This window comes from Cupressus sempervirens, chromosome 3 (genome assembly GCF_028749045.1).
Source record: "Cupressus sempervirens isolate cs-2001-9-10 chromosome 3, ASM2874904v1, whole genome shotgun sequence".
Lineage (NCBI taxonomy): Eukaryota > Viridiplantae > Streptophyta > Pinopsida > Cupressales > Cupressaceae > Cupressus > Cupressus sempervirens.
The window spans coordinates 553,210,374-553,224,742 of NC_143120.1; the positions used below are offsets into that span (position 1 = coordinate 553,210,374).

Below are 14,369 nucleotides of genomic sequence, written 5' to 3' on the forward strand. Positions count from 1 at the left end.
AGCATAAATTTGATGCAAAATCAATTCGAACTCTGTAATGAGGAATTGAAGGTTCCTTATATAAAATCCTAGGATCATTAATAAATATAATAAAAAGAAGAAAATTATTGTGAAATTAATATATTAAATGGCTATAATTATAAAGCCTTTGATTTTATTAATTAAATAATGGGAGTTAAGGTGATTTAAACAATTTTTAATGCCTAAATGCAAGGGGAGAAGTTAAGTGTCTATTTTTGAACTCACAAATCGAACTTTAGATTGTGGAGTCAAACATGGAGCTATTTTTGGAGGCTAAGGGCAGTTTAAGTTTCCCATGTGGTAATCGAGCACTTTAGTGCTATTTTTGGTGATTTATGGAGCAGTAAAGGCCAGTTTTGCATGTAGTTCATGGTGAGAGTCTGTTTTATGCATACTTTGCATATTTATGTTGAATTTTACATGCTATATTTTTGGGTTACTTGAGGGATCCGAGTTAGGGTTTTATGCATGATTTTGAGGAGCTAGAGGCAGTTTTCTAGTTATTTATCAGTTGGACAGGTGGTTGACAACAATTTTCAAGGGCTTCCTCATAGTTTGTATCATTTCTGACTTATTTTTTCATGGCGTGATCTTGAAATCCGAATTAGGGTTATAAGTTCTATATATTGTACATTTACCTCATTATGAGGGATCTTCTTTCAAATTCAATTTTTTGCGCATTGCAGATTTTGAGTTATTGTAAGAGCAATTTGTAGCAAAGGTTTTTCAGCATTGGTTATAGAGATTCAGCGGTTCCTTCTCATTGATTCTTATCCAATATTTTAAATTTTTTACTTTCATGTTGTGTTCGTCTTCATTTAAGTTGTATTCCTTATTGCAGATTTGAATCTTGATATGTGTGATTACAGGTCTTTGTTTGTGTCCATTGATCTTTTTGTAGAAAATTGGTAAAGCTTATGTTTTCCTTTTGAAGTAGAAGATACCGATCCTTGCATAGAATCACTTTTGTAGTTGTGTGTTTGTTTGAGTATTGTGAATCAATTGTGTCTTGCATAATTTGTGTTGATTTGATTAGAGTTACATTCAAAACCATCGGTGTATCACCTCCTTTAGGTTAGTGTTTATTATTTGTCATTCACTTTTCATTCCTTATCTCGTGTATAATTTAGGTTTTCGGTGATCACTATTTAGGAACTGGCCTAACTTTCGGAGATTCATCTCTCGTTTTAGGACAACCCACCACCTGAGAGAGTTTTCATGTTTCAATAGGATGGCTAGATTCTGTATCTTACTATAGTCGCAATCCTAATTAACAACAATTATATCACTTGATGTGCAATTCATAACATATGCTAATAGAAGCTCTCCTAGCCTTGGAGAGATTTATGAAACACTGGACAATATGCATGTATAGATCAAGCAAATAATTCACAAAAAGGATAGAGATCCCAATTTGGGATTTTATGAGCACATTAGCCCCATTGTGACATGGAGGTGGGATAGGATGAACACCTTGTTAGAATCATTTATCGTTGCACCAAAAGCTCAAAATTTGAATGCTCGATAGAAATACTAGATGAGACCCGACCTACAGGAGATGATTAAGCAATGTCATGAATCCCCAAGGAGGTGTTGACCACCAAGTCAACTCACCCCACTTAATATGACTGCTTATTCTCTAAATTCCAAATGACATGCAACAAGACTTAAAAAGAGTGCTTCCATTAGATCATGAAGAGGTTGAAGAAGGGTTGATGAGGACCCTTGCAAAAAAGTATACAAAGAAGTCTAGTAAGATTTGAGCACAATCGTTAGACTTTATGAGTCTTTGTGGCCCAACTTTCAATAGATGAGAGGTGAGGATGGATAGAGTTAGACTTAGTCGGACCCTATTGGATAGTAGACATGGCAAGACAAGGATGTATTGGAGTCAAGGATGCTTGCCACTTCTCTCCTTTCACATGTTGCTACTTCATTTATTGTAGAAAGGAATTAGTGTACATGTAGCTCAATCCATTCAGTCAAGAGGAATAGGCTTATCTATAGACTATTAGAGAAGCTAGTGGTCGTGCATATTGCCTTGTTGCTTTATATTGGTAGACTATCGAGTATCACAAGACTTTAGTTGCACATTGTGATGTTGGTCTTGAAGATGCTACACAGATTTGATAGGAGGCACACAATGTCTTGCTTGTGGCCCAATTCAGATGAGACAATCTCTCATTGTGGTAGTGACCCAACACCATTGGATGAGAGAACTTCTCATAGTGGCAGTGACATAAATTCTGATTTTGATTTAGTGTTAGGGGAGGCTTATTAGGGACAACGGCCAATTGGCTGAAAACTTTGTTTCGCTATTCAATAGCAATGCCACTTAGAGTTTTTGGGACAATAGGTTAATTATCAAAATAACTTAAACAAACTACAAGGAACATAAAATCTAAAAAGTAAATAAATTGCCCAGATACATCCGAATGCACAGGGTTCTTTTCGCCATCGTCTCTTGCCATCTCTAAAGTCTTCCAACCATAATTTGACATCTCCGCCCAAAACCTTAGGGAAAAATATGTTAAAAGGAGAAAATGGAAGGCATATAATAAAATAAGGCTGCATAATGTTTCATTCTGATATTTTGGAGGACATAAATATGCATGAAAAGTTATAGTGATTGTGTCTACTGACAGTGTAGACTTTTTGAGAGGGATATGACCAATTTTATGACTGATTTCCTGTCACTGCAATGGTCTAAAGAAAAATTGGCTCTGCTATTTACTATTCTTGTAGACTGATTTAATATTCTTGTTTTCAAAGTTGAATTTCATGATATTTTCTGGTAAGTATTAAATTATTTAAAAAAATTGCATCTCCATGTATCCTCATCTCCTTGGAAATTAGCTGTACTAGTACTGCTACTTCTCCAAGTACCCCTATATCATAGTAACAATGGTTTTTAGCATTATTCCCTTTAAAAGTTTACCTTTTCCACTTCTATGTACCGTGTAGAGTAGGCTGGTTAGTCCCTAAGATGTCATCTGGACCCTAGGGACAAATCCTTGTGGAACACTATTTCAACATTCATTTGCTTACATTCTGGAAAAATAACATGTTATATATGGCCAAAGAGTATGCTTACAAGGTACACAATTACCCATAATGTAATGATATTTTCATCTTCCCAACTATTTGGTTTTTGGTTGATATATAGAAATGATAGAATAGAAACAAAAGGTTATATATGTGATTACAGATAACATGTTGCTCTGATCTGCTATTTAGATATTTGATCAAACATTTTGGGGATCGCCAATGCTTGGATTCAAAAAGAGTGCCTGAAAATACTGCAATGAAGAGATATGCAGAGGCATTAGCGCTTGCCTGGAGTGAGTTTAATGACTTTAGGTAAAGCTTAAACAATCATCTGTTTTTTCTTGTGCATTTTGTGCTCTTGTTTTCTTTTTATCATTTGGCAGTAAATACAGATCTGGTCTTATTTCTAATAAAAAATAGTTTGGTAGTTCTATCGTCCTGGTAGTTGTGCAGCCAGAAGAGCGTAATATGTATGATCAACATTGGATTTGTATGCTCCTAAAAGAATTATATCCTCATCTACACTGCTTAGAAGCAAATATCAGAATCTGGTGCCTGGTATTGTTCTTGGGTTTTTATTTTAGGACAATTTGCTGATACCTTAACTAGAAAGCACATATGGGGTGTCAACAGTTCGGAAGACTTTAGCTGAAATTGATGCTGAGGGAGAACTTTTATCAAATGGAAGTCTACAAATGTAAGCATTCTTTAAAGTACAATATGAAAATTTAGCTTCAAGCTTTCCAATTTTTTATTATTCTTTGTTGAACTTATGTCAAACCTTTGTCATTTTTACAGACGGTATAATATATTAGAGCAAAATATAATTATTCTTTTTATTTAATGCCAGTCCTTTTTATTTAATGGCAGAGAGTTTTGAGTTTGTAATACACAAATACCTTAATATGAATTATTTATTTCAGCGATGATAATTCTTCTTCTATCTTAGCAGAGGACAGCGAGTTGTTTCTGTTGTTTACTTCAGGGCTGGTTATACACCCACTGATTATCCTTCTGAAGCAGTATGTATACTACCTTTGCTTGATACATGATACTGTTAGGGTATTGAGTTTAGTAATTTCTAAATGTAAAAAACATGCCAACATTTTGCAATGTTTCTAATTGTACATCCAATCTGAATATCCCATACATATGTACTCTGGTTTCACTATCATGATAATTATTGCTTCAACAAATTTTATGCGTTAGTGCAGGAGTGGAGTGCCAGGCTGATGTTGGAGATGTCTTCTGCCATCAAATGCCCATCAATTTCATATCAGCTTGCTGGCTCGAAAAAGGTTCAGCAAGAATTGGCTAAACCCAATGTTCTTGAAAGGTGCAATACACGTGTTTCTGTGCATGTCTATCTTGTTTTGTTTTGTATTTCCTGTTTGTCATAACTGGTCTCCAACTAAGGGCATGGAGTCACTAATATGTTGTGAATGAATGGGATTAATAACACAGAGGCAATCTTTATAATGGATTAATATTAGTATCAGAAAGTGGGTAAAATTTTATTATCATTTCATCTTCATATTTAATGATGTAGTTCTTCCTTGACCTTGAATTTTCCTCAAGCCAATTTAAGCATATACTAAGAAGAGATTAGTTATTTGTTATTGAATATTTTTCTTGACTTGAAGCAAGTGAATGCAAAATATGTTATGAGATTCATTATGGTTCCAATTATATTACAGTTTTTTATCATGTTAGAGTTTGGCAAGGAGAAAATGTGGAACAAGTTACTCAACTAATAAGATCTAAAAAAAATTGTAATCAAAATGGAATACTAATTTTTTATTCTACATTTTTGCTTTTTCTCATTGCTTATGGTGCTCCGGAAAAATACTTCTACAACTAGGGCATTGATGAGTACGTTTTATCCTTAAGTTTCTTCAGGTGAGGATTTTCCAGAGCTGCATCATGAGAAGTCTGTCACAGGCTTATGAATCTAATGAGCAGTAGACTGAAAATTGAAAAATAGAGGCTCTCGAGGATAACATGAGTGTTGGCATCAAGCCGAAAAATATGTTAATGGCAATTATGATATGGGTGTGGAAGATGGAACTTTTTCTTCTTTGGAAAGCCCACAATTTTCCATGCCCGTTGTGCCAAATTCTGTCAAGGAGGCTTTTTTTGTTCATCACAAAACAATAGACAACACAGAATAGGGGTTTGAATCATGGTTTGTTCATCAGCTATTTTGCAAACACTTTGGTGCTAAAGTCAGTTTTGGTACAAATCTTAGTATTGAAACCTCAGAAAGCTCTTCATGTGCTAGACTGCCATTGGTAAATTTCATGGATTTTGCACAGCCTCTGTTTAAAGGGCTGCACAATCTAGCAACAAATGACCTGAAACAATTGATAAAAGCTCAAGTAATTTTTTTCCTCGTGCTAAAGGCTTCATTATCTATTGTGAGATTGAGGAAGATAGAACTGCCATTTAGAATCTGGGTCAAGGGTTTGGGATAATCAATTCCTGTGCTTAAAACACTGGTAACCCTCCAATTTTATTCTGACTCTTTTGCCACAATCTTAAATTGAGTGCAGTTCTCCTTTCATTGTAGTTTTGGGGATATTTGGGGTTTCAGGCGATTGGAATCTCTTGCAAAACTTTAGCATGCTTTTGATAATACTAAGATCAACTTTGTACCACTTTTGCTGAAACTTGCATCAAAATGGATCTATACAAGGGCGTCACTCATTTTAAGAGAAAATGGTTTGGCTTGGTCTCAAATTGCTCATTTTTTTTCCAGAATAGCAATTAGAAGCAATCTACTTGGTGGCAAGAGGCAGTGTCCCATCTTTATATGATTGATCCAGGCCCTACCAAAACGTTACCTTTAGCACTTGGTGGAAACTGCCTTCTCTAATGAGGGCCTAGATGTTTGCGTACCAACAAATAATGTTCTGCAAGTAAATAAACTCTCATCTGATCATACATTGGTTTTTGAGAATGACAATAGTTCCCCTCTTTTGGACGAGTTTCTCTTGTTGACACTGCCAAGCATACTTCATAAGACGGTCTAAGGACGACTGAAAGAAATCCTTTGGAATGCACTGATGATTGGACAAAGATTGACAGTAATACTACTATTTACATCATGGAGAGGGCACTTTTCCCTCAATTAAACCATTTTTTCTTCCAAATGTTTGATCTTCAAGGTTTCTTTATTTACTTTTATGAAGGTGAAGGCTACAAAGGAGTAAAATGCACACTAAAAGATTAGGAATCATTTTACAAAGAAGATTTACCCATCAAAGCTGAGATTTAAAATTTTTTTTTTTTCAAGTTTCCATTCAAGATTTTTCAAAAAAAAAAAGAATAAAAAATAACTTTTTGAGCAATTTTAGAAGTGTTTATGCGTAATAAGGGGTAATAATGCTGATTTTTAATGAATGTTTTTTTAATTCAGTATTAATTTGTAATGCTTTTTATTTTAGGTTCAAACAAAATGGTTGGAAGCTCTAGTCTGGTTTCCCAAAATGAAGAGATTCCTTTTAAATTCGATATAGTGTCACCGTAATGATTCAACAATCCTAGTGGAGGGAGTTTCCTTTGGAATGCACTGATGATTGGACAAAGATTGACAATAATACTACCATTTACATCATGGAGAGCATAGTTTAAAAATTTGGTATTGGCAATATCTTAGCTGACCCAAAATTTATGAAAATATTGGAATTGACAAAAACTCGGTGAAGAATTCGGCAATAAATCGACACTTTTATCGAACATTTGAAAATATACAATTTCTTAAAATATTCTTAAAAATGCATACATACACACTATATTCGTAGAACATATAATGATTTGAGATATCTACCATATATGAAGCAAAGTTCTAAGTTAAACAATAATTCCAAGTTTCATAGCAACTAATGCTTAGTAGATTAAAATAGTAATAGAATCATAAACTGAAAAACAAGTATAACATCAAAATATAAATAAGTTCAATACATATAGCAATCAAACTCCATGAAAGTTTGAATCTACAACTTCTAAATACATATTAAGTTCAAGTTTCAGTACCAATGAAAACTAAAAGTAGCAATCATAAATTACGTCTACGAGTAAAACTCAAAAAAGATCACTGCTGCTGGGTGAGTGGTGTTGAAGTAGTTGCTGTAGCAACATCCTCAATAGGTGCCCTAGTAGTTGCCTCACGCTCCACAAAAGCCTTTGATGGATGACCAAGCTCAGGTTCCTCCTCACATGCTGCCACATCCACATCCCAGTCATCTGCCTCTATTTCAAACTTAGCTAGCTGCTCATCTGTCAATAAAGATTCGCCCACATCCGCATTTGCACCCTCACCATCAGGAGGAGCAACCCAATTTGCTGAATATGGATCAATGTCATCCACGTCTAGTGCTGCATATGAAGCTTTCCCTTTCATCTTCTTCTCGTGCAAGAGAAGGTTGTTCTTCACATAGACCAAGTTATTTAGGAGCTTTTGAGTCAATCTATTAGGTTTCTTTTGTGTATGTTTTGAAAAGTACTCTAATTTCTCTCACAGCCAGAAGCACTACAAGGCTACGATAAAATTCGGATGGCAAGCTGTTGAAGATTTGGCATTGTGACACCATAATCTTCCCACCACAGATCTGCAAGGCTTAAAAAAATCATTTATGATGTGGTAAAACTTCCAATAAACTTCATGAGCAAAATAAATGGTATGATAAAACTATACGCATGTTCTGTTTTACCGGGCTGCAAGGTGTATCTCCTACGCTTGCAATCAAAAGAAGAAAATAATGATGCCTCTTCCCTCTTGTAGCTCTATAACTCATCAAGTATGACGTCTCAGAGGTCCATATCAACAATCAATCTTTGAATACATGTGTCCAAGCCAATTTGAACCTTTGCATCTGCTTTAAAAGTGTTGGAGAAATAGTACTCGGGGTTCAACAAGTAGGCAGCTGCATGAATGTGTTGGTGGAGTTGTCTGTTCCACCTATGATCAATGATGCATGAATGTGTTGGTGGAGTTGTCAGTTCCATCTAAGATCAATGATGTTCCATATGGGTCTATATTTGGTCTCATTTGACTTATACAAGTGTTGAATGACCTCTTTTGCACTATCCATGGCCTCATATAGAAACCCTATGGGGTTTTTATCCCCATCCGCAATTCATAGAACCTTCACCAACGGTTTTGACACCTGGACATAATAAAACATACAAAATCAGCCAATGAAAGTATTTCAAAATTAAATACTAAATCATCAATTAAGATTTGAAAACTTACTTTGAGGGTCTCCTCCATTAGCTTTTCAAAGCTACCATCAAACACAATCCTCACAATCTTCTCTGCTTCAGGCTTCTTGGCGTAAGGACTCTCTAACCATTTTGTATCAAGAAACATGCACCTGAGGTCTAACAATGTCTCTAATATGCTTTGCAAGTTTAGAAAATTAGAAGCAAAGTGTGACCCCTGCTTGTACAAAATCCTTACCACTAGTGTGCTCTCTCATAAGACTCAAGACCATGTATGATTGTAGATGTACTTCTTAATAGTCCTTCCATCTTCAACCACCTTCTCCACCCAGCTCAGTTTCCCTAGATCCTCAAGAAGCAAGAAGCAAGTCGAGACAATGGGCAGCACAAGGGCTCCAAAACAATGTAGGATGTCTCTCCATCAGAAGTCTACCGGCTGCCACATACGCAGCTGCATTATCAATCACAATCTGGATGACATTAGCCACTCCCACTTCTATTACCACCTCATCCAACATGTTACACAAATTTTTTGCATTTTTTACTTGATCAAAGGCATCAACTGATTTTATAAATACCAACTGCCCCCTTGAAGCAACTATGAATTTGATTAGCGTCCTATTCTTGCCATCAGTCCACCCATGAGATGTAATATTCTTGTTATAAAATAAATCATTGATCAAATTATTGTTAGTGGGCCGATTGATTTAATATATCTCGAACTCATTTTTATTTTGTTTCCATAGTTTGTGTTGCCATCAGCTATCTTTGTACACCCTTGGAAAGTTGTCCCTGATGGGTATTTGAGCACGGCCTGTAGGTTGTCTTTGGGTATGCAATTTGGATTATTTCTCTGTACTGCGAATTCTTGTTGGAATTCTTTGTTGTTCGCCATTTCGGAAGTGAAAGATCTTCCCTATATGGCTTGTGCAGTTTTGGTGGGATTCAACCTCACCCTATTCTATTGTTGCATGTAATACTTCACTTGGATCTAGCAAATTGAAGCACCATCCTTTGGCAAATACTATTTGAAGGTTATTTGTGTTCTAATTTTCATTCTTGTTTGGTTCAATCTGAGAAATTGTGATCTTTAAGTTTACAGTGGCATCTCGAGACTTTCCCTTCCATCCGTACTAGGTCTACATTCCACACATTGCCTCCCTCTGATGCAGTATGGCCAGTATTAAGTATGACCATCATATAGTCATCACCGTACTGCACTTTCTTGTGTCGTATGGCTTGCTACCTTCCTCCCGTACGGACTGAAGATATATCTTGCCGTATAGCCTACACCTTCCACCATACAAAAGACAACATACACACCCACCGTACAACCTTTCTAACACCGTACGACCCTCATGACATCGTACGACCTTTCTGGGCATTGTCCTGGCACTGTACAGACATCTTGGATGCTATAAACCGACTTTCCCCTCCTTTCTCCGCTGTACGGATACCTTCATTTGCATTGCATAGTTGTCCTTTCCACACGGTACGAGTTTCTGAGCTCATCTTCATCAATCATCCAGCCCTTTCATACTTGGGAACATTATAGTGGTATCAAAGCTTCAATCCTACCAACTTGTGGATAGTGAATGAGAGTTTATAGTCAAAAGAAGACGCATTTTATTAATAGAATGGCTGTCGAACTGGAACCAATAGCTGTCGAACTCGTGGCACTACTGAGAGAACTTGCCAAGAATCAAACACAGAGCATTGATACTCAGCGACTCATGGAAGAGACTCTCAAGAAGTTGGTAGACAATAAAATATCCGGAGAACAAAATGGTCGCAATGCAGACTCGGTGTCGGGTAAATGAAACTCTCCTTCAACACACTCTCAACCTTCCATGTTGTCTTTTTCCCCACTGACAGGGCACCACTCATAGGGAAACAACCAACCTTTGAAGAGATGTAAGAACAACTGAGAGAAGACTGGAAGAATGCAAATTTTGAGGAGGATATATCCTACAAAGATTATGCGGATCTGAGAATGAGATATTCGGGAGGCAAAAACCGAGGATATTTTAATGATGATCTCAGAAGAAAATTGAGTAAAGTAAATTTGTCTCCATTTGATGGATCTAGATCCATATCTGCACAAGTGTGGGTAATGAAGGCCGATACTTACTTCCAGCCAAATCCTATGCCAAAAGAAGCAATGAAATTTGTGGCACTGCACTTGGAGGGAGTTGTGCATGAATGGTGGCATTACGACACCATCACATTGGGGCACAATCAAATAACTAATGCGGAATTCACTAAGAGATTGATAGATCGATTTGATGGTAAAGATCCAGAACTCAATTCCAAAAATTTGGTGCAATTGAGGCAAACTGGATCGGTCGACCAGTACATTGCGGAATTTTAGAAACTCTTTGTGTTGGTCACGAACATTTTTGAAATAGGATAGATAGTGCTCTTCATGGATGAACTGACAGAACTACTAAAAGGTTGGGTAAAAGGGTTCAATCCTGCCACCTTGTCGGAGGCTATTAAGAAGGCACAAAGTATGGCATCATCATCGATGTCATCCTCTCGAAGTTACACCACAAACTGCTGACGTTGCCGAGGGACAAAGATAATCCAAAGGAAGAAATTATGTTTCAACTGCAAGGGACCATGGGAGCCTGGCAACAGATGCCTTGGAAAAGGAAAAATATACTACATTGAGGTTGTGTCCAAAGATGAGGATGAACAGGAAGAAACGCTCTCCAAAGGCAACCAATATCACCACGACATTAACATGGTTAGTTTGAACCATACGGAAAGAATTGCAACTTTGGTACGATGCGGAGGAACTATTGACCTAGCTGGTAGCCCAAGGTGCACAGTTTTTCGTGTATTGGGTAACCTTCAAGGACAAAGGGTAACAGTGATGCTAGATAGCGAAACCACTCTAAATTTCATAAACTCATCTCTGGTGAAGCGAAGAGGTCTACCTACAGAGACACACACAAGATTTCAAGTCATAGTTGCTGGAGGGACTCTTCTGCCATGCACGCACCTTGTTCCTCAGCTAAGTATCACAATGGCGAATCACATAGTGACCGAGGATTTTTTCATAGTGGACCTTGATGATATGGAGGTTATTCTAGGCATACAATGGATGAAGACACTTGATGAATACACTTAGAGTTTCAAATAGATGGATTTCACTTTCATTGTCGATGGAAAGAAGGTTGTTCTCTGCGAAATGGCAAATGAGGGTTCAAAGGAAGTTTCTGTGTATCGGATGGAGACAATTTTTCGGTGTGATGACATTGCTTGGGCTGCATATTGTTTTGTTTCGATAGAGCCTATAAAAGGACAACGTACACGTCTCTAGGATGACAATCTCCAAAATATTTTGAGCAACCACGATAAAGTTTCTATAGACATTCCTGTCGGCATACCACCACATCCCACCACATCGAGGGTTTGAACATACAATCGAGTTGGAAGCAGGAGTCAAACCGGTCATAACCGCACCGTATCGCCATCCCAAGAAGTTCAAAGATGAGATTGAAAAGATGATTCAGGAGCTGCTAGAGAAAGGGTGGATCCATCCCAGTTCTAGCCCTTTCACGTCGTCAGTGTTATTGGTCAAAATGAAGGATGGGATGATGCGCATATGTGTGGACTACCGTGCATTGGGAAGAAAACAATAAAGAATAGATATCCCATTCCAAGGATAGATGAGTTGTTGGATGAATGACATGGCGTAGTCTATTTTTCAAAAATAGATCTCCATTCCGGATACCATCAGATCCGCACGAGGGAGGAAGACGTAGAAAAGATGGTCTTTCCTTGTCACTACGGGCATTATGAGTTCTTGGTCATGCTGTTTGGATTTACAAATGCACCTGCTACATTTCAATCATGCATGAATCACATCTTCAACAAACAATTATGTAAGTACTTATTGGTATTTTTCGATAATCTTATTTATAGCAGGACATGGGAGGAGCACTTGAAGCACCTGGAGGGAGTCCCAAGTATCATGGAGGAACAGTCTCTGTTCGCCAAGCAATCAAAGTGTGAATTCAGTATGACAAAAATATTGTACCTAGGGCATGTTGTCAATAAATATGGAGTTCAAGCTCATCAGGAGAAAATTTAGGCTATCCTTGATTGGCCTCCCCCAAAATCACTTTCGGAATTGCGAAGATTTTTCGGATTGTGCAGTTATTATCGGAGGTTTGTTAAATGATTCTCTCAGCTCGGCGCACCCTTAATGGATCTTTTACAAGGGGTCTTTCTAGTGGAACGAAAGGGCACAACTCACTTTTGATAAATTGAAAGAGGCAATGAGCACTTGCCTCGTACTTGCATTACATTTGGAGAAGCCATTGGTGCGATATTGATGTAGGATAGAGACCCCACATCTTATGAAAGTAGGAAGCTTACACAAATAGAATGCTTATATTCCATCTACGACAAAGAAATGTTAGCCATTGTACATGCACTGACCAAGTTTCAATAGTATCTGGTTGGTGCCAAATTTGTTGTCCATACGGATCACAACAATTTGAGATATTTTTTGGAGCAATGAGACTTGAACAAGAGGCAACAAAAATGGGTAAACAAGGTTCAGGCTTTTGATTTTGACATTGAATATATGAAAGGGAAGAACAATGTGGTTGCAGATGCCTTGTCCAGGAAACCTGCCATTTGCTCACTAAACTAGATTTTAGCTAACTAGAACGCACATTTGTTGGTAGAATACTCCAAAAACACATTTGCCTGTGAGCTAATGGATGGCAACACCCAAGATGATCGGTACAGAGTGGTGGATGACATCATCTACTATAAGAATTGGATATTTTTGGTGTCGAAATCCAAATTGAAGCAGAAAATTTTGAAGTACACGACTCACCCTTGGTAGGACACTTGGGTTTCCTCCAAACTTACAGAAGTCTCCGGGAGAGGTTTTCATGGAAAGGACTTAAAAGAGACGTGTTGCAGTATGTAAGAGAATGTGTGGTCTGCCAGCATAACAAATCCGAACATACTCTACCAATCGGGTTACTGCAACCGCTGCCAACTCTAGAACATAAATGGGAAAGTATCTCGATGAATTTCATAACGGGGCTTCCCAAGGTGAATGGAAAGGATTGTATTTTCGTGGTGGTGGACAGATTGACAAAGTACACACATTTCTTCACCATCCCCTGAGATTTTTAGGCCGCACAAGTTGCCGATTTGTTTTTTAGAGAAGTCTTCGTCTGCACTGATTACCCCAAAACATTGTCAGTGATCGGGATGGGCAATTCATTAGTATTTTTTGGACAGAACTGTTTCGATTGGTAGGGATTGAATTGTCACCAAATACTAGTTACCATCCTCAGACAGATGGACAAACGAAGATTGTGAACAAGTGGCTCGAAGGATACCTTCGAAACTATGTTTTGGCACAACAACGTGCGTGGGTCAAGTGGATACATCTAGTAGAATATTGTTACAATACCACATATCATATGTCCATTAGGATGGCACCATTCAAAGCTCTGTACAAGTATGAACCCCTCTCCTTCATCGACACAGTGCTAGGAGATAGTCACGCACCAAGGGCGATGGATTGGCTTCAAGAGGGACAGGACATCCTACGATACTTGAAGAAAAGCTTACAACGGGCACAAAGTCAACAAAAGATGTACGCTAACAGACATCGAATGGAGAGGACTTTCAAAGTAGGGGACTTGGTTTATCTCAGGCTCCAACCATATTGACAATCATCATTGAAGGAAAAGGGAAAAGAAAAATTGAAGCCATGATTTTATGGCGCCTATTGCATAGTTCGTCACATTGGTGAAGTCACCTATGAGCTGGAACTTCTGGAGGGGAGTCGTATCCATAATGTTTTTCATGTTTCATGCTTGAAGGCCGTAGGGTAGAACGTCACAGTAGCCATAGACCTTTTGCCGCTCAATGAAGGAAAACTTATTTTGGAACCAGCTGAGATCATCAAAGAATGTAAGAAGACTACGAAACTGCATGGTAAACGAATTTTTGGTGCGTTGGAAACACTTGCCATTGGAAGACATGACTTGGGAGGGCGAGTACATCCTTAAGCACCTGACATTGCATTTGCTTGA

General features: G+C 37.7%; 1 protein-coding gene across 1 annotated transcript in view; it reads left to right on the forward strand.

The window, feature by feature from the left end:
• Nucleotides 1–14,369, forward strand: part of GSH2 (glutathione synthetase 2) — a 220,641-nt gene that overhangs the window by 158,252 nt on the left and 48,020 nt on the right. Inside the window, exons 6-10 of the mRNA XM_089820872.1 lie at nucleotides 3,259–3,381; nucleotides 3,498–3,578; nucleotides 3,686–3,766; nucleotides 4,022–4,091; nucleotides 4,284–4,405. Of these exons, the coding sequence (XP_089676998.1) occupies nucleotides 3,259–3,381; nucleotides 3,498–3,578; nucleotides 3,686–3,766; nucleotides 4,022–4,091; nucleotides 4,284–4,405 (477 nt within the window). The remainder of the gene's footprint in view (nucleotides 1–3,258; nucleotides 3,382–3,497; nucleotides 3,579–3,685; nucleotides 3,767–4,021; nucleotides 4,092–4,283; nucleotides 4,406–14,369) is intronic.